This window comes from Mesoplodon mirus (assembly GCF_964341445.2).
Source record: "Mesoplodon mirus genome assembly, chromosome: 15".
NCBI classification, from domain to species: Eukaryota; Metazoa; Chordata; class Mammalia; order Artiodactyla; family Ziphiidae; genus Mesoplodon; species Mesoplodon mirus.
Genome location: NC_138991.1, coordinates 1,553,114 through 1,579,974, shown reverse-complemented (window position 1 = coordinate 1,579,974; position 26,861 = coordinate 1,553,114). Strand labels below are relative to the sequence as shown.

Here is a 26,861-nt window from a genome sequence, read left to right as displayed (position 1 = left end):
CAGAGAGAATGTTCCGGTCAATAGACCTTTCTTCAGCCTTCTGGCAGCCGCTGTTCCTGTGGCTGCGGGGAGGAGCCCTGCTGCTCATCACTGGCCCCCTGTGTCCAGTTCTGCTGGCTGGCTGGTGGCCCCATGTGTCCGAGAGCCTGGCTGGAAGGGGCCAGAAGGGCGGTGCTGGGCTGCTAGGAGGGGCCCGGCCTCCCCAAGGCTCCCCTCCTTTTCACGGTGCCCCGAGTCTGCCATGGGTGAGACCGCCCACAGGCCACCCAAATGTGCCTGCCGTGTGCACACACATTACCTAGAGCCCAGGGGACAGTGAGGCGGGGGCACACCCGGTGCTGGGGGCCTCGGGCATGTCAGCCCGAGCCTTGGGCCTCCGTGCCCTCGTGCATGGAATGGGGCTGCTGGGAAGGTGAACGGGCAGCGTGGGTGACGTGGCCGCCACGTGGACTCATCGGCCCTCGCCACCAGCCCTCTCCCACCTCACCCCTCCAGCACATCGCCCACGTGTCAACCCCGGGAAAACGGACCTGAGAAGTGGCAGTTGGATGAGTACCTCGTTTGGAAGCTTGGTGTTCTGCACGAAGCGAGTGTCCAGGAGATGTCCCCACGTGGCCAGCCCCTGCCTGTGCTCTGTCCAGCCCCCGCTGAAAGCCTGGGAGAGCTTCTGATCTCTGCAGTAACAAGCAGGGCTGCTCAGAGGCACAGAGGGGTTAAGTGACTCGCCCAAGGCCGCACAGCCAGGGTGTGCAGAGCTGGGAAGGACCCGTGTGCTGTGGCCTGGGTCCTCGCTCCTGACCAGCCTGCACCTGCCCTTCCCTGATGACGTCTTACGTGTAGGGGTGGGGATTGTGCAGCCAGGCTTTGCTGCTGGTTGTTTGGAGGTTGTGTGGGACCAGGGCTGGTGGCCTGGGCTCACCACTGTCCAGCTGCGGGCCCCGTTGTTGAGGCACACGCTGGGCCTGGACGGCAGGACCTGTTGGCTCCATGGGACGGAGCAGATGCTTCCCTGGGGCCCTGAGCGCCTCCATCTGTTCATTCCTCCCTTCAAGCAGCCCTCATCCTCATCCTCATCCTCTCTGCAGCCCGGCTTGCTCAGCCCCATGTGGGTGGTGAGAAATGGGTGAGGAACCCATGGCCTGTTTCTGGAGCCTGGAGCTGACCAGGGCCCTGGGGGGGCACAGGTGACACTGGCTCCTGGCCCAGACCTCCCTGGGCAGGCCCTGCGTCCCCATCCCGTGGCTGTGACTGACCACCGTGCACAGAGGCCGAGCAGGCGGGGGTACAGGGGCCCCTTCCTCTCATCAGCCGGGCCTCCGGCAGCCCTGCCTGTAGAGCTCTCATCGGAAAATGTGTCTCCCCTCGCCTGGCCTCTGGCTGCCCGTCAGGCCCTTCCTTCCCTGGGGGCATCAGCAGACACCTCGGCCTGGCAGCAGAGCTGGCACGACCCCCACCCCACCCAGGTGGCTGGACCACTCTGAGGTGTCCGCCAGGAGACTGCGTGGAAAACCCACCCCATCTGTCACTGACAAGGGCACTTTGGCGGGGCTGCACGGGGGGTTTCTGTCCTCAGAGGTCTTGTCTGCAAACCCTGTGTCAGCCTCCCTCTTTGGGGAGGAAACTAACCCCGCAGTCTGGCTGGCCGGGGTTTGGGATGGAGCCACACCACCAGGTCCTGCCTCCCGTCCCCAGTGTCATGGAGGGGCCCCAGGGGCCCCGGTTCCCCGTCCCCTCCTCCTCTCCCACACCTCCAGCAAAGGGGGGCAGGGCCAGCTCCCTCCCCCGCACCTGGCTCCCTGTGCCCAGGTCGTGTCCCGTCTGCACCTTGGAGCCAGGTGAGGCGCCCCCCCTCCCCAATCACACCCTGCCAGGCTGCCCCCACCTCCCACGCAGGCGCAGACCCTGGCTTCGAGGCCAGCTTGGGCAGCTGCACATTCAGCCACGGGCCACTCATTTGTTCAGCTAATACGCCCAAGCGTCCATGGTGTGCGCTCACGCTGTCCTGGGTTTGGGGGTGGAAACAGGAAACAGGAGTGAGGGGCCCAGCCCCCTGGAGCTGCCTCTACCTCACGGCCCGGCACGGTGGCCCAGAGTCACACGTGGCTGCTGCGTGGTCGGTGTGAAATACACACAGATCACAAAGGCCCAGGTGGAGCCCAAGGACATGGAAGATCGTATTTGGGCTTTCTGTGTGACCGTGTGCCGAGCACTGGATCACGGGGCTACAACACGTTACGTCAGTGAATCGTGCCCCTTCTCTGTCCTTCCTTACGTGGCCACTAGCACACTGAAACCACACATGTGGCTCTAGTGGCAGTCGTACTGGACAGCGCCAGCCTGGACGGCGGGCAGACACGCAGCAAGTGGACTTGAGACGGGGACGTCTCAGCTCGCAGCACCGGCCTGACCGAAACGAACAGGGTGAGTCCCGAGAGCCGGGGTCAGGGAGCTGCTGCTGTTTCTCTCAGAGGCACAGCAGAGCCTGGGCCCCTTGACCAGAGTGGGCGGAGCCCTGGGGACTGTGGCTGACCCTCCCGGGCCTGGGTGAGGGACCTCTGCCTTCCAGGCTCTGGGCCTCAGTCTCCTCACCTGTGGGATGGGCAGGATGCCGTCTGGCCACCTGGCCAAACCCTATTTCCAAATAAGGTCACATTCTGAGATACAGGGCTTAGGATTTCAATGTAAATTTTGTGGCGACAGTTCGACTCATGACCTGGGGTGGTGGGAGGACTCAGCAGCCCTCAGCTCTGGACCCTGGGTGCAGGGGGCCTCGAATATGACTTGTGCATGAAGCTGGAAGAGAACGGGGCTGGGAGCCCCAAGGTCAGGAGGAGTCTGTGCTGGGACACCTGGTCCTGAATGCAGCCCTGGTTCCCTCGGGCTTTATTCCAACTCCTGGGACGTGTTAGGCTGGGTTTCCCGGAAGCAGAGCCTGAGATGAGACCCCTGTGTGGTGACCCCCTGGGAGGGCTCTCAGGAGAAGGGCCCGCGGGACGCAAGATGGGGCAGGGGACGCCAAGCTAGGAGGTGGTCTCGGCCGGTCTCGGAGACCAGCCTCAGCCTGATCCCATGGGGGTCGGGGGCCCTCCGGAGCAGGAAAAGCCCAGAGGCAGTCCCACCACCGATAAGGGGTGGTCCCCCTGCCCCCTGTCCATCTGTCCCTGGCCGTGGCTGCCCCCGCGTGGTGGGCATCGTCTGTCTCCAGGTACATGTCGTGAGGCAGGTCCTGGCTCCCCCTGCCCAGGGCCGTTTTCTGGAGGGGGGGGCGGCTGTGAGCTGGCGGGGCCACCGCTCCGAGCGGTGGGGAGGTGGGCGGCCCCCTGCCGTGCCTGCCCGTCCACCTTTTGCACCTGCGCCCAGCACACAGGCTCTGGCCCCTTGTGGGAAATGGAGGGTCATCCCTTTATCCCACGCCCATCGCTTGTGCCTGGGCTACCCTGTGAAGGGGCCCAGAGAGGAAGCAGAAACTCAGAATTCATTCCCTGGGCACAGGGGCAGGGATCCTCCTCCCGTGAGAAGGGGGTCTCTGCTGTTCCCCTTGAACCTGAGTGGGCTTCTCCTGGGAACCCTTGGCATGAGTGATGCATGTGCAGCCCTGCCTGCCCCCGGGCTTTGTCCCCTCACGGCCATCACCCTGACCCGAAGTCCTGCCTGGCCACCACAGGGGTGAGAATTCCCCCAGAGGCGGGGTTACCCCCTTGCTTCGTTATCGCTGCCTCCTCTAGCCCAGTGTCCCCACCTGGCGCTCGCCTGCCTGAGCCCAGTGGCCTTGGGAGGTCCCAGCACCTACAGTCAGTCTCCTGCCACACTGGGCACCAGCTACCTGCTGAGCCCTCTGCTCAGTGGAACGCTGCCCTTTGGTTTATGGCTGTTTTTCTTTTTCTGGGACCTTTGCACTGGTATTCCCATGCACCCGGCATGTGGCACATGTCCCCAGGGCCATTAGCCCCCACTGCCCCGCCCAGGGCGCTGGGATGTGGGCCACCCTTTCTTGACCACCTGGCTGCTCTGCTCTTAACTGACCCATGCCTGTCCCAGTGTTGGAGGGGGGCTGGGACTGTGTGGTCCTGGTCCTGCAGCTCCCATGTCTCCCCAGGTGGTGGCAGGCAGCCTCTGAATCCCCCTGGAGAGGCTGCTGCACTAGCCGTTGTGTCCCTGGGGGACTGAGGGTGTCCAATTTTGTGCTGGGCCCCGGGTGCAGGGGTGGCCACGCCAGGAGGCTATAGGACCCCAGTGGGGACAGTCTGAGGAGGGGAGAGCCCAGAGCCCCGGCCGGGAGCGTAAGGGCGGGGAGGAGGGGGACAGGGCGCCGGGCAGAGGTCTGCAAGGAGCTGGCGGGCAGAGGCTAGAGGGCCGGAGCGTGTGAATCCTGCTGGGCCCTGGGCAGCCCTAGGGCTTTTACGTGGAGGACTGGGTGGGGGGTGGCAGATGTCAGGGGGGTCAGGAAGGCAGGAGGAGGCTTCAGGTCCCCTGTGGCCAGGGGTCAGAGCCACGTGCAGGAAGTAGCCTCACTTAGGAGGCAGACCAGGACTGGCCTTTTGGGGAGTTCAAGCACAGCTCTGAGACCTGGGGGAGCCCGAGTCAGGGCTGCTGATGGGTTGGGGCAGGTGAGGGCAAAGGCAGTGGCTGCCCACAGGCTGGGGGCCAGGACGGAGGTGGTCCAGGCACCGCCTGGCCCCGACTCTCAGTGGCTCCAGGGGACCCTGCTTTTTTCATTTTTCCTTTCTTTGCCTGTAGCTGGATTTAACTGTAAAGAACAATAAATTACGAATCTGGAAAAACATCCCTTGTCGCCACAAAGGACAAGGCTGTCCCTGGATGACTAATGACTCCGAATTAACATTATTTAGTATTTATAACTTCCGCTGAACAGAACTTACGATGTTCCTGGGAAATCCTGTCTGCCATCGGGGTATTTTTAGAGCCTATTGTCAGCCCTGACAGGGTTCTTCTAGATGTGTCTTGGTTGAGGGGGGAGCGTGAGATTCGTCGGGGTCTCGAGAGAGGCAGGGGTGCCCAACCCCCTCTCCACAGGACTGGCGTGGGCCCGGGCCCCTTTGATCCCTAGCCTGCTCACTGCCCAGGACTGGTCTTTTTTTTTTTTTTTTTGGCTGTGTTGGATCTTTGTTGCTGAGCGCAGGCTTTCTCTAGTTGCGGCGAGCGGGGGCTACTCTTCGTTGCAGTGTGCGGGCTTCTCATTGCGGTGGCTTCTCTTGTTGCGGAGCAGGGTCTCTAGGTGCGCGGGCTCAGTAGTTGTGGCTCGTGGGCTCTAGAGCGCAGGCTCAGTAGTTGTGGCACACGGGCTTAGTTGCTCTGCAGCATGTGAGATCTTCCTGGACCAGGGCTCGAACCCGAGTCTCCTGCATTGGCAGGTGGATTCTTAACCACTGAACCACCAGGGAAGCCCCCAGGACTGGTCTTTATGGAATACTTGTTTCATGCCCAGCCCGGAGCTGGGACATGGGGGAGGCGGGAGGGGGCGAGAGGCTGGGAGGCCACCACATTGTCAGGGGAGCAACCACTTGTGTGAGGGCTCTGGGGAAGGCGGGCTGGTGGGGTAGCTGAGTCTCAGGGAGGGGCTGAGCAGGACTGAGGCTGGGGTGCAGGGGGGTCCCACAGTCAGGGAGGGGATGGGAGTGGTGTAGAGGGATGTGAGGGGGTGATAGAGCAGGCTAGGGTTGTCCCAAGGGTCTGAGAACAGCCTCCTCTCTTTCTGGGTCCCCAGGGGCTGCATCTCCCTTTGGGGGTCCGCAGGGAGGACCCAGGAAAGGGCTCCTTCTCCGCCCCAGAGCCAGGCCAACACTGGCCCTGTGGTGGGTGAGGGAGATGGAGAGAAGGCTGTGGGGCTTGGCCTGTGTTTTGTCTGGTGGCAGAAATGCTGCACGGTCCTTGTAACCCCCTGGACGATGTGGAGAGGATGTGGAGGATGGGCCCCCACGCGGTCGCCCTGTAGACAGGGGTGGGGGTCAGGAGTGGGAGCTGGGCCCCAAGCAGTGCTTACCCCACCCGCACGGTAGCCCGGCCCCACCCCTGCTCACAGACAGCTGGGGCCCATGTCAGCCACTGATTCCCTAGCCAGGGCCTGCCCTCTGCCAGCCTGGTCAGTGCTGGTCTGGCTGCCTGTCCAGTCCTGGGAGCTGCAGACCACCCTGTGGCCCTGAGAGGTGGGTCTGTTGCTGCCCGGAGACCCCGTGGGGCCGCCCCGCCCCTCCGGACCTGGCTCTGAATGCTCTAAGGGCCCCCGCGAAGGGCTGGCGCTCTAAGTGTCTCTTGGCCTTGGAGTGCGGAGATGTACTTTGTTTGAGTATTTAATGTCCCCTCTCACTCATAAGGTAAACAAGGGAGATTTATCTTCACAGGACTGGGACTCCCGCAGGCTCTCCGCAGAGTGCCGGGGCCACAGCGCAGGAAAGCGCTCGGAACGTGACCTGGGGAGTGGCTGCTTCTAAGTGACATGCAGTCCGGAAGCGGATGGGCCCAGTATTTTAGTTAGGAAGGTTCACGGGGCTGGGCTGGCGGGCCTTAAATCTTTCTCCAGAAAATCCTGGCACGGCTTCGAGGAGAACCTCCCAGTCATCAGCAGGCGGCACGCGCTGGCTCAGAGCTGTTGATTTAAGGAGGCTGCCATATTAAGGGTTTTCTGTGTTTAGTTTAAAAGCTTAAGAGAGACACGTTACCTTCTCCCTAACCACCGGGCCGTGACTTCAGGGCTCTGGACTCTGTACTGAGGGACTCAGAGGGGCTCTCGGGGGGCAACTGTCCCCCCCATCCTTCTGGAGCCCAGCAGGGGGTCACTGAGGGGAGGCCCCCAAAGCCATTCATCTCAGCTAAGTTTGTTCCCACATGTCAGGGACGGACTTCTGGACTTGGCTAAGGAAATCATGCCACCCACGGTGACCAGAGCCAAGGGTCAGCCTGCCCGCCCAACCCCCAGGCTCTCTCTGTCCCTTTTGCCCAAGCCCTTGCCCCCAAGGGTGAGAGATGGGCCAGTGGGGGCCACGATCAAGCTGAGGACTGTTGCCCGTCCTCCACGGGGACGCCAGCCCAGTGCTCAGCCCCAGGGGCCCGTGGGACACGTTTTGCTGGCCTCAAGTTGGCCCGTGCCCTTGGGTGACCTCTGAGTTCTGCCTGGGGCGGGGGGCGGTCAGGTGGTGCCCCATCAGAGAAGCTCCCCAGTGGGGAGGTGGGAGGGTTCCTGGCTGGCGGGCCCAGCACTGTGGGCCCCTCCCACACTCTTTTGGCTACCAGTCCCCCACCTCCGGCCCATTTTGGACTTGCTGGAAGGACTCCTGTGCGAGGGACACAGCTGGGTCCTGGCCCAGGGTCAGCAGTCCTGGCTGACCCGCATGAAGGGTTTTGGGGTACGTCCTTCAAAAGCTTTGGGAAAACTCACCTTCTTTCCCTGCAGCAGGGGCTCTGTCACTCCCTGCCACTCCCTCCGCAGGCCAAAAGGGCCCGGGTGTTCCTTGGGCCTCCCTGCCCCCAGTGTCGCCCTAGGGACACATGCCCCAGGACAGGCCACCAGGAGAGGGGGGCTGTGGCTGCTGGACCCAAGGGCGCTTGGGGTCAGGGGTCAATGTCGCACTTTGTCTTCTCTCTGTGTCTGTCTCCATTCTGCCCCTCACTGCCTCATTCCTTTCTCCCCCTCTGAAAGGTGGGCGGCCTCGCCCCCCTCTGTGCCCGCGGCCTGCGGTGGGTGTTCCTGCCTCCAGGGTCTCCCAGAGGTCAAGATCAAGGGTCCCTGCCCATGGCCGTGTTCTGAGGTCCTCTGTATATTAAAAAGCAAAGAAATGACCGAACTGAACTTGAAAATTGTGTAACCTTGAGCCGCTTGGCCCATTTTACACACAGGAGACACAACTCAGAAGTAATTAGTTCAGAGGTCAGATGTGAAGCTCTCGGAGCACGTTGGGGCCTCCCGCACCTCCCCCGCCTGGAGCCAATTCCAAGTTTCTGGGAACCGGAATCCAGCCTGATGCAGCCTGGCCAGTGTCCACGGGCCTTCTGGGGTGAGGCCTGCCGGCCGTGTGGCACCCTGAGTGACCCCTTCCTTTCCCGGGCCCTGCACACGGCTGTCTGGGCCTGGGAACACCCAGGGGACATGGCAGGGCCCCTCCAGCCCGCCCAGCCCCCGACCCAGGACAGGCACGGGGTCTCAGCCATGTGACCTGGCCCCGGCAGTGGGGGCCTCGGCGGGCGTGAATCCAGCCCACAGGGCAAAGGCAGGTGGTCTGGGCGGTCCGGGAGGAGGGCGGCTGCAGCCCCACCCCCTCCTCCCACCCCGAGGGCAGGCAGACCCTGGGCCGCGCTTCCTGGAGCCCCTTGCCCGTGTGCACAGTGCCCCACTGGTGTGGGGTGAAAGCCGGCCTCCACACCTCGGCCAGGACAGCCTCTGAGAGTCCTGGGCGCCGGAGGTCCTGGGGGATGGGGCAGGGGCTGGGACGCTGCCGGGAATGGCCCTGGCTGACTCCTCCCCTCCCCGCTCCCCGCCAGGCGTCTGGGAGCACGGCCTTCACGGATCCGGCCCCAACAAATCCTCCTCTGGGGACGTGCTTCTGGGGACCCCCCTCCCCCAGGCCCCCCGGGGACCCCACCTCACCCCCTCTGTCCCTGTCCCTGGCATCCTCAGCAGGACTGAGAGCCCTGAAGGGTGACAGAGACAGTCAGAAGCCCACCACCCACAGGGTGGAAGGACGGGCTTTGTGGGGGGCCGTGACTGGTCAGCCCACCCTTACGAGTCAGCAGGGGCCACAGGCACGTGGTCCACCCGTGCATTCAGTCCTCCATCACTGAGGGTCGGCCGGGCACTGGGCTCATCACCGGACACAGGGGAACGGGCTGGATGAGGCCCTTGCACTCAGGGAAGCTGCTTCTAGTGGGCGAGACCAAGAGAGCACAGGAACATTCAAATCTGTGGTTACGGGATGGGCAAGCGCCAGGGAGGCCGCGGGATGTGGGGAGAAGCACAGGGGGCGGGGGCCCTGCTTGGAGTGGTGTGGACGAGCAGGGCCTCTCTGACCTCTAAGGTGAGGATGGACAGACAAGAAGTGACTGGCCAGGGCAATAGGCATCGCTGCCAAGGGGGAGGCACAGGCTGCCTGGGGCAGTGACCACCGCCTGCCTTGCCCAAGTCCCCGTGGGGAGAGATGTACGTGGGTTCTAAGTTGGTCTCCAGGATGACCAGGCCCCCAGGGGCCTCAGATGGTCCCCACATGTCCTGGAGTGCCCCCCCCAATTCCCCCTCCCATGCAGCCTCCTGCGGGTGTCCCCTAAGGCCCACAGTGCACGAAGAGGCAGTGATGCTGGTGGGCAGGGCTGGCCACGGAGACCCCGTGGAGGGCGCCTTTGTTGTCTTCTTCGTGGTTATAAAAGCCGATTCGAAGAAGGTTCGGGGAAAAAACATTAGAATAAGTTGTAATTGTCAAACACCCTTTAAGGGCTCACCACATACGTTCCCTCGGCCATTTAACGGATCCCCTCTTGTGGGTCATCTGGGTCGTTCTGTGACAACTCTGCCTGGTGGAGACCTGTGGATTCCGACCCTCCTAGGACAGCCCGAGGAAGGCTGTGTGGAGGAGGGGGGATCAGGGGTCTTGACCCCTGGGTACCACGTCTCCGGTTAGGCGCACAGGAGGAAGGTGTCACAGTCAGAGGGAACGGCACGTGCAAAGACCCAGAGGTGTGATGTGTCTGGATGCTGGCAAGGGTCCCCGTACCCAAGAGTGGATGCAGGTGCCAGGAGAGGGGGGCCCTGGGGCCACCAGGCAGTCATGGCTGGGCCATCTGTGCAGTTGCTGGGGCAGTACCTGGGCCGAGTGTTTGGAAGCAAAGGAGAAACAGGCCCAGATTTGCATCATGGAAAGTCTGAGCTCCAGGCCAAGCAGAGGGGTGCGTGATGGGCTGCAGCAGTAATTGGGTGGGCGGGGGTGGACGGAGAGGAGGGCCGAAGCTCGGGGTTTTCCTGGAACCAGGGGGAGCAGGGTCTAGCAGCACGGGGGGTGCGCAGGTCTCAGGGTGTGTGACGTCCAAACAGGAGGTCCCCCGGGCCGCTCCTCACAAGAGCAGAGCCTCTCCTTGGCCCGCTGGCTCGTTGGCAGTGGAGAAGGCAGGCTGTTGGCCGGAGAAGGACAAGGCAAATCCAGATTCCTCAGTGTGTCCGGCCCCAGAGTCCAGTGTGGAGGCCTGCTCTGGCCTCCCGTCCCCCCACCCAGCCTCCTCCCTCCCCCAGGCCCCAGCGCGGCCAGACGCCGTCCACCCGCGGTGCCGAGAACCCTTTATCAGATAATAAATAAGGCGGCTGGAGCCGTCCGTGTCAACATCTTGGCGGGCCTCGCAGGGCACTGCAGGGGGGGCTGCCCGCTGTGGCTTCCACATAGCCATCGAGGGCCGGCCGCCCCCGCCCCGGCTCCAGCGGGACCGTGGGGCCCACCGGCCCCCTCTTCTCTGGGGTGGGTTCAGCCCCTACCGAGGGGCGCGAGGGGAGGACGGGGCACCCCAGAGCCTGCAGCCCCACGGCCCCCGGGGGTGCCAGGTCCCTCTGGCCTCCTTTCTTCTCCGCTGAGTGGGGGTCCACGTGCGGGCTGGGAATGGGGAGCCTGGTCATCATCTTGCTGAACGCCTGTCCACACACCCTGGAGACCAGCCGCCCCGAGCCCCGTGAACTGCCCACGGACTTGTGGCAGAGGAAGGGCAGGGAGGACTGCACGTCCATTGCCCCGGCCCTGAGCCTGCTGGCCCCTCGTGCTTGGTGGCAGAATGGCCTGTCTTTGATGCTGGTGACAGCGGCAACCGGTCTTCTCCAAGAAAGGTCCTCACTTGGTCAGGAGTCGGTCACCTGCAGTGCTTTCCCCAAAGAACGATTTGTCCTTCTTAATAAGCAGGTTACATTTTCAGACAAGCACCTTAGAGGATTGGCAACCGTTTGTTTTTTTTTTTTAATTTGTGGTACGCGGGCCTCTCACTGTTGTGGCCTCTCCTGTTGCGGAGCACAGGCTCTGGACGCGCAGGCTCAGCGGCCATGGCTCACGGGCCCAGCTGCTTTGCAGCACGTGGGATCCTCCCGGACCAGGGCACGAACCCGTGTCCCCTGCATCGGCAGGCAGACCCCCAACCACTGCGCCACCAGGGAAGCCCGGCACCCATTTTTAAAGAGCCATCTTTTTCGGTAGCAAAGGGGAAACTACCCTTAGCCGCAGCCCCACCGGGAAGCTCTTGGGTCTGGGCACAGCTGGACGCGTGGCCCCGGCTGCCCTGAGGGATTGAGCTGGGGCAGGCGGCTTGCGGGAGGCCGTGGCGACGCTCCAGGGAAAGGGTCTGTGGGATGAACGTGTGCCTGCTGAGGGCAGCGGATACCCTGCTGACCGACGGCAGCCAGACTCGGAAAACCAGGGCGATGGGGAGCCGCTGGGGTCACCACCCTGACACCCTCCGCGAGGAGGCACAGGCGGGGTGGCTGCTTCTGCTTCCAGGTGTGAGCGCTGCAGGGCTGCCCTGTGATGCCTTTGGCCTCCCTGTTCCGCGTCTGGAGTGAGGCCATGGGTTAAGGGCTTTAAGTGGGAAGGAGAAGGGATGCTTTGGAAACAGTTCTGGATCAAACAACCCCAGTCGAGGGGACGCTGGGTGTCTTCTCCCTTCTCCAGTCGTCCAGGACAGAGCCCAGCGGGGGCTCAGTAGACACTTCCCGCGGACAGAGGGGACCGTTGCAGGCTGGAGGAGCTGTGGCACCCCTCCCCCATGCCCCAGGACGTCTGCTTTAGCTTGAAAGATGTGGGAAGTGAGGTGCGGGCGGCCCGGCAGCGCAGATGAAGTGGTCTTCCTTTCCGTCCTGTCGTCTGATAAGCGGCCTGCGGCTGCCCACTCCCACCAGCCTCCCCAGCCCATCCGGTTGTTTATGGCCGCCGGGCAGAGCCCTGAGGCGGGCTGGTGGGAGGAAGAGCTGCAGGAAGGGGGTGCCCGGCGGCTATATTAAGGCTCAGGGTCCTACAGCTTCCGGGACCCGAAGAGGTGCTGGGGAGAAAGGCTTAAATTGAGCAGCTCTGCCTAAAGCTCCTCAGGCCCAGAGGTGGAGGCTCAGCCTCCCTCATCCTGGGCGCGTCCTGAAAAAGGATGAAATCGGAGGATGAGTTCGCGTCCTCCTTCCCTCTTTGCCAAGCACTCTCCCTGGGGACCTGTCCTCGTGGGCGAGGCATCCAGCCCCTCCTGTCCACCCTGCCTGTTCTGCCCGGCGCACTGTGGGCACCTCTAGGAAGACTCCTTGGGTTGGTCAGGGTGCTGCTGGGGCCCTGCGCCTTGTGTCACCTCTCTGAGCCGGGTGTTACTTCTCAGGTGCCTGGGTTTCTCTCGTCGGGGAAGAGGGAGACTGGCGCCCCCCTGGGAGGGAAGAGCCAGGGATGCACCGGGCCACACAGGGAGGGGCACCTGCCGGGCGGAGGGCCGTTCCCGCCGTGACTGCGGTAGTGGTCACGTGGCCACGTGGTCCTCGCCAGGCGCTCCCGGCCACCTCGTCTGTCCCTGTCCTTGTGGCTCCTTCCTCCGGGGCCTTTGCTTCCCCTCTGCGCCCCCTCCCACCCTCTTGCCTGGGTGCCTCAGAAGGGCTGGGCTGGTCTTGCCTTTGAGAGGTTCCGGGGGTGCCTGGTGGGGCGGCCTGCGGAGGCCACTGCCACTTGCTCGATAATTCAATAATTGGTCTCCCGCTCAGCTCGGGGCCCAAAGCCCCATCACGAGCCCTGAGAGGGGTGAGAGGAGGCGGACTAAGGGGTGGGAAGGGGCTCTGCCCCCCCGAGCGGGGCGACCCTTTCTGTGCTTTTTTCCTCATCTGTGGGCGGGCTCCCGGGAAGGCGGCCCCAGGCCTGTGGCGTGGAGACGAGATGGCAGCGGCCTCACCTCTGGCCCACCCAGCACGGGTGCCCGCGGGCACAGCCCTTGCAGGCCCTTCCGTCCCCGTCTCCCGTCCAGCCCGCTCTGGAGAGAGCTGGCCGTGCTGTGCTCCAGACCCCGTCCCCGAGGCATTTCCTCTGACGCCTGGCCTTGGTCACGTGGCTCTCAGTGTGGCTGCTGAGGGCCCTGAGCGCTTGTGAACGTGCAGGTCCCCAGGTCCCGCCCGTCACCGATATGACCCCTGGCCCTGAGTGTCTGCATTTTATTGGCCCCTCAGGTTGTCCGAATCTGGGTGGTCTGTGCTGCAGCCCTCCCTGTTGGGAGGGTGGGGGTCCCCGATCACAGTCAGGACCGAGGCACAGAGGCTTGTGACTTCGTGGGGACACCCAGATGGTGAGAGTGGCCGGTGCCCTCAACACAGGGGGCCTGATTCATGCCTTGTGCCCCCGCGTCCCCAGGGTCCACTCAACACTGCCTGCTGTGGCCCAGTCAGAGGCACGAGACCCACAGGGAGCCACTGGGGCCACCACTGCCCAAATCTTGGCTTGCTCTGTGTCCCCCTACCCCGGGCCAGGAGGGCAGTAGGGGGCAGGACAGGGACTTGACCCGAGTCTGCCTGACCCCGAAGTGATGACTTCTCACAGTGTGGTCCCCAGGCTGGGCCTTGCCCGCTCCCCCGCAGTGGTGACCTTGGAGCCACCCAGTGTCTACGGGTCTCGTCAAGTCCTACTGGTGCCCTTGAGAGCTCCTGACGTGACTCAGAGCGGCCAGTGAGGTCCAGCTGCCCGGCCCCCAGAGATGCGTTTCTAGGCGAGGCCGGGAATCCCACAGGTGATGGGGAGAGGCAGGCAAGATTGAAATCTTTATTTTACATTTTTTTTCTTATGGCGGCATTTGTCTTAAAAAAAAAAAAGACAACAACACGTGGAAGTTGAGCTGGTTGAATCTCGAGGTACAAGTTCAGGATGAAGGAACACATTCGGGAAGCTGCCACCAAGGAGCATTTTTCAGTATGAAAGCAATGTTTTAAATAGGATGGCACCATGGTGGCTGGTTTAGATGGCGCACAAAGTTTAAAAGATTTTTGAATCAAATTGGGAGTTGGGGGGGGAAGCTTTCATTTGGAAGACTTTACATTAAAAAAAAAAAAAAAAAAAGCCAGGTTTCTGGCTTCCGTGGAAAAATCAGAAGTTCTTGTCGGTGGAGGGCAGTGATGGGACGGACGGACGGACGCTGTGGTCCTTCTGCAGGGCGTGCCCCCCCCCCGCCTCTGCCCTCAGGTTGTTAGTAGCCATTCATCAGCCCCCGTGGGCAGAGCTGCCCCTAGCCAGTGCGCCAACTAACTAATTTATCACTGAGCCCTGGGAGGGGACGGCTTTGTACGCGAAAGGGGGGGTTATTGATAATTCTGCCGGGGCAGTCCCAGGTGAGCCAGGACCTGTGGTCACCCAACCACCCCGAGAGTGCCCGTGTGGGTCAGAACTGGGCCCCGGGTACTCTGCCCATCAGAAATGGTTACAATCCACAGATTCAGTCAGAACAAGGCCCTTTACTGCTCCGTCTGGGAAAACCGTCCAAATAAATACGAGTCCACGATGACTACAATGTGAATGGCCTCCCCCTGGGGTGGCGTCCTGGTACAGTGCACGAGCTGCACATCTGTCTCTGGCCATCCCATGCTCCGAGGAGGGCAAGGTCTCTGTGCTGTGGCTCTATGGTCGAATGTGGGCAATGGACAGCCCGAGGCCTGAGGAGGCCCCCCATCTGGCTGCCCTCCTCATCCCTGTTACCTGCCCGGCCTCAGTGATTTCACCTGTGATCCTGGTTTTACAACAGGACGGTGGGGTTCTTCCAACGGCTGCAACCTGTAAACACGATGATGGCGAGCCTTGAGGATAGAAGTCAACTGGGGGTGGGAGCCCCAGTCAGCCATGGCCGGAGTGGCTGGTATGGTTCAGAGCCTTGCCCTACATTTGGGGGTCCCTTGCCGTCCGGGGAGGGGCTCGAGCCCTTCTCCCACCAGCCTTCCTCCTGCTCTGGGGCCCGACTGCCGTCTGCACAGGAGGCCTCCAGGTCCGGCTGGCTCCAGTCTCTTCCAGCATCCGGCCTGGCGGTCTCTCTGATGGGCTGGAGCAAAGAAGTAGCGAGGTGGGTCCTGGTGGGGGCCCGGGGACCTAGGCCAAGGCCAGCGCACACCAGGCCTCCTGGCGCAGGGTCCCGCCGAGGCTGGCCTGGGGGCCCAGGGCTGCAGAAGGCAAGGCAAAGTCCTCGGGCTCGAATTTGAACTCCAAGTGGCTGGGGCCCAGGGTGTCGTCCACCTGCGTGGAGGCCTGCAGGGAGGACACGGCATGCGTGAGACTCGGGAACAGTGGCCGGCTCACTTGAGGTCAGGAGCCCTGTGACAGGGCGATTTGCCCTAAGGGGGCTCCTCAGTCCCTGGAATGGGGTGGGGACCCCTTGTGAGGATCAACAGGGGCTCTCAGCCAGCGTCGGTCACAGGTCAGCTCCTGGCACCAGCAGCCGGCTGCATGTCCAGCCCCAAGCTTCTGGCAGGGGCCCGTGGGGGCCCTGACCTGGCTGTGGTGCCAGGGGTCCCCTAGGAGGTGCCTGGGAGCCGGCTCTGGGCACCCCACCCCACCCCACCCTGACCTCCTCACCTGGGAGGTGACACTGGGCCCGGGGCACGAAGGGGATGCCAGACTGGGCTCAGGTTTCAAAGTGGCCGCTGAGATCTCCAGGTCAGGGACAGAGGCCGGCGGGGAGGCTGTGGTGTTCCCTGCGGATCCTGGGAGGGAAGGCAGGGCATGTACAGAAGCTGCCAGATCTGGTTGCCTTGGTCACGTGGGGGGTTGGAGGTGCTGGGTGTGGCTTCCTCCACTGGACCTCCTGCCCCACTGCTGGGTGAACTCCCGCCACCCCAGCCCCTCCCCAGACCAGACCATCCCAGGCCAATGGTATTTGCACTTCAGGACGATGATGCTTGCACCAAACACGTGACTCTCTAATGGTGGAATGTGAGATACTCAAAGTGATTCCGTAGGGAGAAGGTGTGCCTCACAGGAGGGCCTGGGGGCCTGGGCTCCCTCTCGGCCCCCCACAGCCCTGGCCCATGAACCTGAGGAGGCTTTGGTCTTGGAGATGTTCCTCGGCTTCCGTTTCCGTGTCTGGATGCTTTCCTTCTTCATAGCCAGGGGCCGCGGTACCTGGTGGGGTTGGCAGGAGGTGGACGGCTGCTCCCTGCCCGTGCTCACCCCTGGGGCCTCTTGCATGGCCACCTGCCCCGACCTCGGCCCTGCAGAGCTGGTCACTCCTGCGGCCCTGTGTGGGGAGCTGCTACCCCCGGGCTTGGCACTTTCCTCCAGGCCTGGTAGGGAGAAGCCCATCCCACCCCAGCCTCCGGGAGCCGGGGGCCAGGAGGGCTCTGGGGGTGTCCAGCCTCTGCGCCCGGCTGAATGGCTGCGGGGGAGCCGCAGTGACGCTACGGCCTCTGTGAGCCCATCTGTCCCACGGGCCTAGCGGTAGCGCGTGGGCACGTGCGGGCGGCGGGGCCGCGTGTGTCCAGGCGTGTACGCGCTCGGCTCAGGCGCAGCCCGATCCGCCCCCGCCCCGTCCCGCCGCCCCGTCTCGGGCCAGGAAGGGCCCCGCTCACCCCGCGCAGCCTCACGTAGAGCCCGCAGGCGTTGCACACCGGCTCGCCGTCCACGTTGCGCCGCCAGAGCGTGGTGGTGGTGGTGTGGCAGTTTGTACAGCAGAGGCCGGCTCGGCGCGAGGAGGGCTGTGGGCGGGAGGCTGGGTGGGCAGGGCTAGGGGCTGGGGCCCTGCCGCCTGGCTCAGCGGGGCAGGTGCGCCTGGGCGGGAGGGATGGACGCGGGGCTCGGGGCTTGGGGCCGTGCGGGGCTGGGTGAGAGGGCCTTTGGGCGCTAAGGACCTGAGGCCTGCCCGGGATTCCTCGGAGCCTCGACCTGGTGCCCTGCTAGCCCTCGGACAGGTCACTTCACCCTTCTGGGCCTCAGCTTCCCTGTCAGTAAAATGGGGGTGACAGGAGACCTGCCACAGGTCTCTTGTGGGGTCAGGATCTCGTGAAGAGCCCAGCACAGGCAGGCAGCCGGGTGTCTGTTGCAGCCTCTTTTTAACCAACACGGGGCCGTAGCCCCGCATATCTGTGGTGGAGCAGCACCTCTAGGAGTCACAGGGCCACCCTCGGGTCAGGGCCCGGGCTGAACATCCAGCGGGCCTGCTGGTCCCTCTGAGCCTTGCCTCCCAAGACTTGGGGCTCTGAGCCCATGCTCGGCTCAGCAGCTCTGCGCCGGACTGTGGGCTGCGGGATCCCGATGCCCACCCCTGCCTTGCTGCTCACATGCCTCATACTGGGGCAAGATGGCTTTTCCAGAACCTTCCAGAGGCCGACCTCCCAGGTCCATATCCAACCAGGGTCCCCAAACCTCCCTGCACGTGGGGGCCCAGTGGGACCCAGACAGTGCTCACCCAGGAATTGGGGCCTAACAAGCCTGGGGGTCCAGCGGCTCTGCCGAGCCGGCTGGCTGGCTGGAGAGCAGCTGTCGGAGGCCTGACCCCGGTCCTCCCACCAGCTCAAGGTCCTCGAGCTCCCAGAGCCCAGTCCCTCACTCCCAGGCAAGGATTCTGCCCGACTCCCATTTCGGTGTGTGCATGGGGTCTGTCCCCTGCAGTCTGGGAGCTCCAGACGCTCTCTGCTGCCCAGGGCCCCCCAAGGCACCTCAGGCCCAAAGCCCCTCCCTCCCCCCCCAGCACAGCCTGCAGGTGGCACACCCCTCCCCAGCCCCGTTCCCCCAGACTTCGTCCTCGGGGGGTCTGCCTTTTCCTCTCCCCAGCCCGTGCCCTCAGATGCCCTGAATCTGTCAACTTTTCCTTCATTTGCGTGGCCCCTGCCTGGTCCAGTCCCCTGCCCCCTCGCCCGGACCACAGTGATGCAGGGTCTCTACCTCGACCTCCCCGTGGCAGCCAGGGTCAGACCAAGTCACATCCACTACGGTGTTTCAGTGGCACCCCGGGGCACAAGGACAGAAGCCCGTGAGACTCCACACTCAAAATCGTCCCAAGGACGTGTGTTCTCTCTTCAGTACTCTCCAGCCCAGGACCGAGCCAGAGGACAACCAAAAGCAAGACGGACGAAAGAAGCCACAAAAGGAATCTGTCCCAGGGTAGGGCTGAGCTGTTGGGGGCAGCCTCAGTTGCCCCGTCTGTCTGCCGTCTCTGGGGTCCTTCCTTCTGCACTGACCGAGCTGCCAGCCTTGCCGACCGTCTCCTGCCCACCCCCTTCCCCCAGGCTGTCAGCCGTTCGAGGGCACAGGCTCTCCCTGTGACTGGCCCGGGAGGGAGAGTGGGGCCCGTCTGGAGCCCCTGGCACCAGCCGTTCCCAAGAAAACGCAGAGCTGGAAACGCCTCCTCGCCCTCCCCTCCCCCAGGCCCAGGCTGCCGCCAGAGGCTCCAGGGAATTCCGCCCTGTTTAATCTAAGGCTCGGCCTCCGGTCTCCAGGCAGGACTCTGCCCCAGGATCCGGGACAAAAGGGCCACGAGACAAGGAAGGGACGAGGCCTTGGAGGCTCCAGAGGGAGGGCAGGGCGGGAGCTCCCGGCCTGGCTGGGGAGACCCCATCCTCTGGCCGGCGGCCTCTAGGCCACGGCTGTGTGGCGCCTGATGTCCAGCCTGGCCCGCATCTCCAGGGGTCTCCCCAGGGTTCCTAGGGGTGGGACCTGTGCACCTGCTGGAGTGGAGAGAGCTGGCGGCGGGCCCAGGCCCAGCAGAAGCGGAAGGGACGGATGGTGGGACACACTCTGAGGCAGGAGCCCTGGCCCTGGGGTCGAGCAGGCCCCTAGCCGGAGGGCCTCCCTGGGAAGACGGCGGCCACATCCTGATCTTGTCTGGAAAGCAGCTGCTTTCACTGGACACGGTTCGAGCCTCCCCTCCCCTGCTCCCGTCCCTCCTTTCCACCTGCCTCTTGGCTGCCGGGAGCTGTGCCCACGTGGAGGCCCCCTGCTGTCCCGGAGCCCACTCCCAGCCCTGCTGCCCGCCCCGGCCCAGGATCCCCTGACCCCCAGTCCATCCATCTTCCTAAGGTGGGAGGAGGCCTTGGGACCTCCCCAGGGTTCCCAGATTTAGCAAACAAACAAACAAGCAGGATGCCCAGCTAGATGTGAATTTCAGATAAGCAGCAAATATTTTGGGTAAGTATGCCCCATGCAACATTTGGGACATATTTATTCTAAAACGCTATTCGTTGTTTATCTGAAATTCACATCTAACTGTGCATTCTGTATTTTATCTGGTGGCCCTAACCTACCTTCTTGGGCCCCATCGCGGTCCCCAACTCCAGTTGTGCCTTTAGACCAAGGCGGGGACCATGGCCTGAGGCCCCTCCTCCAAATCCAGCTGGGACCCTCAGGGTCTTTTACCAACAGCTGCTCCCTTAGAGTTCACATTGCCATCTCACATTCCCCCCACATTTTAGCATCATTCTTGTAGGAATCGCAGGAATGCGGTTTCCTTGGCCGGTCATCAGGCCACTTCCTACTAAAATCCTTCCTACCGAAACACTCCTGCGAGGGTGTAGAGACCCCCGCGAAGGCTTCACGTCAGCACTGTCTCCAACAGCAGGCCCGCAAGGCTGCACACACGGGGGCACGAGCGCAGACACATGGGCGCCCCAAGTGTCCCCCACGGTCACCCGTGCATTGCGGAAGCAGCGGGGCTACACGCACCGCTGTGGGTCCCGGGGAGAAGCTACAGCAGCTGGACCGCGTGTAGGCAGGACACAAGCCCGGGTGGTGTGAACCCATCACCCAGACCCTGGAGTGGCGGGGGAATCTGGAAGCCACATTTGAAGCTCTCTCCAGCGAGCATAAATTAAAATCGAGAAACTGGAAATTAGATTAAAATCAAGAAAATGGGAAAAAAAGAATGACCTTGAAAAAATTCTCGCAGTGCTTGCTCGTTTATCTTTTTCCATCCCCTCAGCTGCCTGCGTTTTGTGGGGGGAACTGAGGCTCAGACAATGAGGGGCCAGAGGTGCGGGGTGGTCCCGGAGGGGACAGAACCTCCTTTCTCGGCTGAACACACTCAGGGGCCACGTCCCCGGGGCTGCCGCACCCCCTGGACGCCCGGAGCCTCCCTCTGTTCTTCCTCACTCGCGGTCGGGACAGAAGGCCAGGCCCAGCCACTCTCAGGGCCCCTAACTGCCGGGCCTCTCCAGGTTTCGTTTTGTTTTTCTTTTTTGGTCTGTTCTTTTCAAAAGAAGTGCAACTTCAAAGCCAGCAGCAGAGCCAGCCTGAGCTCCAGGCTCCCGGAGCATCCGGACACCCAGGGGAATCAGGGCGGTGGGCAGCGCAGAGCTGGGTGGGGGGCCGGCGGAGAGGCGGGGGGATGGGAGAGCAGAGGGCGGAGACGCGGCTGGGAAAGTAAAGGTTGCAGGTGGTGGAGCCGCAAAGATGCTCCCGTTTCAAACGGGTCCTCTGGATGCTCTTGGCAGGGGAGACGCGGGGACACTTAACCTGATGGAGGGTGGGAGCCCGGCGTTGCTCGGGGCAAAGCGTGCTGAGGACACAAGTCTGTGAGGCAGGCTGTGCAGGAAGGAGCACCCGGGCCGGTGAGCCTTCGAAGGATGCTGGGCCTTCCGTGGCACCGGCCACATCCCGGAGCTGGCGTCAGAACTGGCCTCGGGCTAACGGGCCTGCTGTCCGCGGACCCTGGCTGCTGGGCTCCAACGTTTTGGGGTCAGGCCGGGCCAAGGGGCGCTCGTAGAGCCCCTGGCCACAGGGACAGGACCACCCTCCCTGCTCGTCCACACTGATGGAAACCTCGGGTCAAAGGTGTAACCCCCCAGCTTATGACCGAGGATGCACACGGGAGGCAAAGGGTAAAAAAGACACGGGTTCCTACCGGGAGGGGGCCGCACACTTGTTATTGTCACGTTCCTGTATCCTTGGTGACACGCTTCTAGGACGTTTGGAATTATTTGAAAGAAGGGGAGGATCAGTTCTTCCTGGAGGGGCCCCTCCTGGGCCATCACTTCTGCCCACACGCGAGGGAGAGCGAGGCACTGGAGCGGGGGCAAGTCTGGGGTGACCGGCCCAGCCCCCATGGCCAGGAGCACGCAGCCCGGGCTCTGGTCTCAGGACTTCAAGCATCTCAGGGTTTTCACAGCGAGCCTGGCCCTGCCAGGACCAGCCACCGGGCAAGCTGCGGGGCCGCCTGCCCTGGGTGACAGGTGGGCACCCCGCAGCCAGTCAGAGGAACCCCCTAGGATCCTGCTCAGGGAGGGACGGGGAGCAAAGGGGCCCTGAGGAAGCCCCCGGCCCCCCCCACCAGGCAAACGCTTCCTGGGCGTGGTCTACAGTCAGGTCCGCGTGGGCCTGGACTCAGGGGTGACCAGGGCTGGGCCGACCCTGAGGCCTCGGGGAGACAAGCAGGCGCGCAGGCATCCCTCACCCTGGGGGCCCCCCAAAGCTAACTATCCCACGTCCTCAGACTATGACACGGGCCTCGCCAGGCCGAGTGGCCGACCCCGGCCCCCCCACCACCGGCCACGGCCGTCCAAGTGCTCCACACACGCCGCCCAATTGACCTTCCCAGCAGGCAAGGGGGCCGTCCCTGAATTCATCTCGCAGGGGCCTGGGCAGGAAGACCCAGGGCAGGGGCGGGGGGCTCAGCCTCAGTGGGGCGCTCGTGGGAGCCTGAGGCCACGGTCCTGGTCCGAGCCCAGGGCTGGCCGACAGCGGGCTGCATGCCCAGGGAAGTCACTCAGTGTCTCGGAGCCCCGGGTGGTCATCCGGCTGATGTGACGGTGAACGCCTCAGGGTGGAGATGGTGGCCCTGGCCCGCCCACCCCCCAAGCCAGGAATTTTCTGCTGGGAGTTGAGCCCCACGAGGAGTGTGGGTAGAGGCAGGGAGCCCTGCATCTCCCGTTGGGCAGTGCATCCTCGGCACCCAGTTTAGGGCTTGGCCCGGGGACAGTGCAGGGAGCCAGAGGAGGGAACCGGCCTGCTGCTTGGGGTCAGGTCTGGGTCGCACGCAGCCCCCAGGACCCCGTCCCTTGGCCTCAGTTTCCCCTTCCCTGAGGCCACACCAGACATCAGGCCGGTGCAGCACACCTGGGGTTGGGGGCGTGATCACAGGGGCAGAGACCAGACTTGGGGTGATGTGGACTCTGAGGCTCCCCCTCCTCTGAGGGACACAGCACGGGTTGGGGGAGGTGGGGGGACCCGCAGAGCCCCAAATGCCAGGCCAGATCAGAGGAAGAAAAACAGCGGCTGCCCTCAAGCTGCCCGACCGAGTCAGTCCTGCTTCCTGCCCACCCAGTTCGGGGCCTCAAAGCGTCTGGCTCCGGTGCTGCCATAGCCGGGCCTTCGAATTTCTAGTAAAGGCCAGCCCCCGACCGCCCCGTGGCCCACACCAGCAGCCATGGCACGGCCATCCCACAGCATCAGCCACGGAAAGCCCTTCCACACTCCTCGGGGCCCGACACACCAGAACCAGCCGCCTGGCCCTACAGGGCTCACACCAGCATCAGCCCAGAAACACAACCCTGCCCGGACCCGGAAGCGGGAGCCACTGCGGCCTCACTGACCGGACAGCTGGCCGACATCGGCAGGCCCTGCCACTTACTTGCAAAATTACTTGAGCATCAAAACTTGCCTGTGAAATGGCAGAGAACAAAGGAACTTGAAACCTTTATGCTGCTTCTGGGACTCTGCCCTGCTGGGGGGAGAGGTCGGCTCCCAGTCCCTTACTCGCTACCCAGCCATACAGCAGAAGAAACCAAAAGTGAAAACAAGTTTCGCCCAGGGAACAACCACAGGCCTGGTCTCGTCCCATCCTCGCAGTATTGGAGGCAGCGGGCCCAGGGTCCCTCCCCGGTAACATTCAACGTCCTCCAACAAAGCCTGCATTCAGCAGCCACTTTCCCCTCCAGTCCCCTCCCTGGGGTCAGGTCACTTTGCCTCTCTGCGCGCCCCCCAACCTGGCCAGCCCAAAGCCCCTTGGAGCCACAGGGCTGAGCCCGCAGCGGGTGCAGAGTGATCCCCTGCCCAGAAGGTTCAGGGCCGAGCTTGGGACAGCCGAGCTCTTCTGGGGGACACCGCAGACAGTGTGGGCGCGTGGTCCCCAGACCAGGGGGCCCAGGACAGCGGACCGGGCGCTGCCACCCCGCCCGGGCCTCCTGGGGCTCCACTGGTGCCCCGGCCGTGGCTGCAGAAGCACTGCCCCCTCCTGCCCTGTGGCTGCCCCCACTCACCAGGCGCTTCTGCGGCCGCGTGAGGGGCCGGTTGACGCCGTTCATCTTGTGGTAGAGACCGCAGGCGTTGCACAGGTAGTGGCCGGTGCCGTCCCGGCGCCACAGCGGCGTGGACAGGGCCCCGCAGTTGACGCACTCACGCCCCTCGCCGGGGAACTCCTCCAGGAGGTCGGCCGCTGCGGGAAGGCGGGCGGCTGCTGGGTGAGGCCCTGCTCCTTCCTGGGAGCCGCCATGTCCGCAGCACCTTCTCCTTCCCTTCCTTTTTGTGCCTTTATTTTAGTTTGCTTCAAAATCTACTTTAACTTTCTTTTTTAAGTTTAAGTTTACATACAGTGAAGTTCGTGCCAGGTCTCAATCACTCCTCAGGGCTGCTTTAAAAGGTGGGGGGGAGGGTGAATACATCCAACCTCGGGGCAGGTGACAGGGAATTGCCCCACTCTGAACAGGATCCAGCACCAGCATTGGTAATTTTGATTCGCTGGGGAGGCAGGAGCGTCTACACTGGCAGAGGACGAGGGCCTTGTCCTCTGCAAAGTGGGTCGATCTGGAGGCCGGGCAGTGGCAGTGAGGCCGAATCGGATTGCGGGATCCCACAAGGACCGCGGTGCCTTCACTGTCAGCTTTCGCGGTCTCAGCACTGTCCTCCCACTTGAGCTGCTGGGGCGAGGACTCCTGGCCCCCTCCAGACCTGGCCAGGCGCTGGAGACACTTGGGCGCCGGGTGGGGGCGGGGCGGGGATCAATCATCGCCTGGCCAGGGGTGGGCGCCAGGCGTGGGGCGCCCTGGCGGCCAGGCCAAGTGGATCCCGCTTCCTGCGCTGAGGGGCTGGGGGCGGGGTGTAGGCTAAAAGACTGGGCAGCAAAAGAAGGCGTGGCCCTCAGTTTTGAGGGTGGGGTGAGAAAGAGTCGGTGGCCCCTCGACTCAGGAGGGAGGGAGGGACGGGGAGCAGCTCTCCGCTTTAAGGGCCTGGAGTCCGATTCCTCAAATTTATACCCTGGAGAGCGATTGCAACTGGGTCTCAAATTAGAATACATAAACATTCTAGAACAGAGATGAATGTGGTGGTTTACTTAGATAAACCGGTATTTTGAGCTTTAAAAAATAATCATTTCCAAAACTTTTCATAAAAACGTTTAAGACGTAGGCTCTAAATGGCACGAGCCCAGAATACTGGGTTTGGATGGATGAAAAGCAGAAATATCGAGGTGTGTAAAAAGAAACTCAGGACGGTGTTTTCATTTCGGGGTGGCAGCCGCTGCGTTCCGTCCAGGTTTACAGGTCTCAGGGGTTCTGGGCCGGCCCCATGCTGGTGTCGGACCCGGCTGGGAAAACCCTGACTCTGGGGCGTGCATTTCGTAGGGTGCGGGTTTGCACCCCAGTACGGCCAGCACCCAGGACCCCAGTCAGTGGAGCCACCTCCCAGTCCCGCACTCACCGAAGGTGGCTCTGTGGCCCGGGAGGCCAGCCGGGCGGCCCTGTAGGCTGTGCAGAACGCTGCCGTCCAAGGGTCCAGAGGTCCAAGACGGGGCCACCTCGGTGCTCACGTAGGCCGGGTACGCGGTGGGGTACGAGGAGCCCACGGGCCGCCCGAGCGGGGCCGGGTACTGCTCGCGAGCCAGCATCGCGCCCTGAAAGGCGCCGCCGTCCCGGGCCCCTGCGCCGCCACCGCCGCCGCCGCCGCCGCCGCCGCCAGGTCCCGGGGTGCTGTGCGCAAAGGGGAAGGCGGTGGCCCCGGGCGGCGGAGCGGCCGGCGGGTGCGAGCTGCCGGAGCCGAACGCCGACGAGTCCGCCACGGCTGCCTGCGCCCAACCGGGATGCCCCGCGATCGCGGGAGCCCGCGGGCCCGGCTCACACGCCGGCAGGTAGGGCAGCATGGAGGGGACGCGCGCCGGCGGCACGAACACCGGGGAGCCGGCGCCCGGGGTGTGCAGAAAGGCCCCCGAATCCGCGTAGGCGGCCTGGCTGGGGCTCGGGGCCAGCGCCAGGCTCTGGTACATCTTCCCTGGCGCGGCCTTGACCTGCAGGGAAGACGGACGGGTGTCGACGTCACGGCCGCTGTGCCCCGCAGGTGCTGCTCAGGCCGCGCTCCTCGCTCCCCAGCCCGGCGGTTTTGGGGCGGGTCCTGGAACCTGCGGGGACAGACGGCAGGGGGCGGGGGCGGCTCGAAGCGGCTCTTGGGGGCATCCCGGGTGCAGCGGGAACGTCAAGCTCACCTCCTCCACAGCCGGGGCTTCGGAGGTTCCCAGGTGGGCACGGTGGGCGCTGAGAAGGAGAAACCCGGCAGGTCCGCAGGACGCAGGGTCTGGGCGCCGGGAGAAGGCGCCGGGCTGGGGAGGGGCGCGCGGCCAGGCCCGGCTGGGTACTCACGGGCTGGCCGTGAGGACCGGAGGGCGCAGAGGGCGCGGGCGCGGCAGGCGGCGACAGGCGGGCTGGAGACTGGGAGTCGGGGTCCGCGCGGTTCCGCAGGGAATCCCGGTGCTCCGGCCGCCCCTCCGGGCCGCCCCGCCCCGGCCCGCCCCCGCCGCACCACCCCTTCCCTCCCGGGGCCCTCCCCTCGGGGTCAGCGCCGGGGCTGCGGCCGCGTTGCCACGTGACCGGATCAGGCTGGGCGTGCGGGGCTCCGCGGGAAAGGCGACTGGAAGCACGGCGCGGGGCACCCAACGCCGAGTCCCGGCCAACGCAGGCAGCACGAGCCAGCCAGGTGCCTGGTGCCCCGGAGTAGTCCCAGCTCGAGAACTTCTCTAAATTTGTTCGGGGTTTTCGCCAATCCACAGCCCTCCCTCCGCCAGTCCCAGGCTTCCGCTAAGGCTGGCTTAGTGTCTGGAGCCGACTGTGGATGAGTCTGTGAACCTGGCCTCGCCATCACGGACACAGTGGTAGAGATCCCCCAGTGCGCCCCTGGTCTGGGGCCCGGAGCAGGGGTCCTGCTTCCAAAGGGACTGCTTGGCTCCGTTTCCCTGAACTCAAACCGCTGTACCGTGGCCACTGCCCCCGCGAAGTCCAGCGGGAGTCTCACGGTTTCCTCAGTTTCTTACCAAGCAGGGCACCTGCCGCACTCATTCCCAGCTGGGGGGCCCAGGTTGGGTGGGCAGTCTCCATCTGGATGCACTTCCTTTCCACAAGGTCCCTGCCCGGCTTCTTGCCTCCACCCCTAGGTGGGCCTTTCGCTTTGGGGGATTCCCAAAGGGTCTCCTCTAGGCACCAGAAATGTGGGAAGGGTGGGTCTGGAGGTGGCTCCTGGCACTCCCTGGGTGGGCCGATGGTGCCAGCGCCTTGGTGGAACGGGCCACCTGAGCAGCTTCGCTGACTGATGACCCAAGCCTCCCCACAGAGCCAGCGAAGAGCAGGCGCTGGGCGACCAGGCTGGGCGACCAGGCTGGGCGACCAGGCTGGGCGGGAGCGGGGCTCACAAGAGGAGCCTTGGCTGCTGTGCTCGGGACAATGATTGTTCTTCGTTGGCAGAAATGGGCCGTCCCTGGAGTCCCTTCTCATAGGTCCAGGGACGCTGACTGGGGCCAGGGTGACTCCACGAGTGCCAGGGCACTTTTGCCTTGTGGGGGGGTGGGGAGGCCTGGCACTCGCTCCTCTCCATGTGCTCTGGCACCAGACTGTAATTCGGGGTGCACGTCGGGCCACCCAGGGCCCCTGGAATGTGGCAGGCAAGGCCCCCACTCTCACCCTGGGCTGGGGACCCCACGGAAGTTTCTAGGCGGGCTCT

General features: G+C 63.9%; 1 protein-coding gene across 2 annotated transcripts; it reads right to left on the bottom strand.

The window, feature by feature from the left end:
- Window positions 1–13,645: 13,645 nt before the first annotated feature.
- On the bottom strand, window positions 13,646–25,578 carry GATA5 (GATA binding protein 5). 2 transcript variants are annotated; one of them, XM_082643492.1, is made up of 8 exons: window positions 25,511–25,578; window positions 25,357–25,405; window positions 24,579–25,272; window positions 23,144–23,319; window positions 16,526–16,651; window positions 15,992–16,079; window positions 15,534–15,661; window positions 13,646–15,206 (listed from the first exon to the last, which is right to left on the bottom strand). In XM_082643492.1, exons 3-8 carry the CDS (start codon window positions 25,138–25,140, stop codon window positions 15,051–15,053), a joined length of 1,236 nt encoding a protein of 411 aa, XP_082499618.1. In that variant the 5' UTR covers window positions 25,141–25,272; window positions 25,357–25,405; window positions 25,511–25,578; the 3' UTR covers window positions 13,646–15,050. The 2 variants fall into 2 exon arrangements, with proteins under 2 accessions (XP_082499618.1, XP_082499619.1); XM_082643493.1 differs by lacking the exon at window positions 25,511–25,578 and having other exon boundaries at window positions 24,579–25,161; window positions 25,357–25,417.
- Window positions 25,579–26,861: the final 1,283 nt, after the last annotated feature.

What these genes read in the sequence shown, in the direction of transcription:
- GATA5 (XM_082643492.1), bottom strand. Translation starts at nt 25,140, where the DNA reads ATGTACCAGAGCCTGGCGCTGGCCCCGAGCCCCAGCCAGGCCGCCTAC. An exon ending in GGGCCACAGAGCCACCTTCG is followed by an intron (nt 23,320 to 24,578) that starts GTGAGTGCGGGA and finishes GCCTTCCCGCAG; the next exon opens with CGGCCGACCTCCTGGAGGAG. An exon ending in GGCCCAGTGTCACCTCCCAG is followed by an intron (nt 15,207 to 15,533) that starts GTGAGGAGGTCA and finishes TCCTCCCTGCAG; the next exon opens with GCCTCCACGCAGGTGGACGA.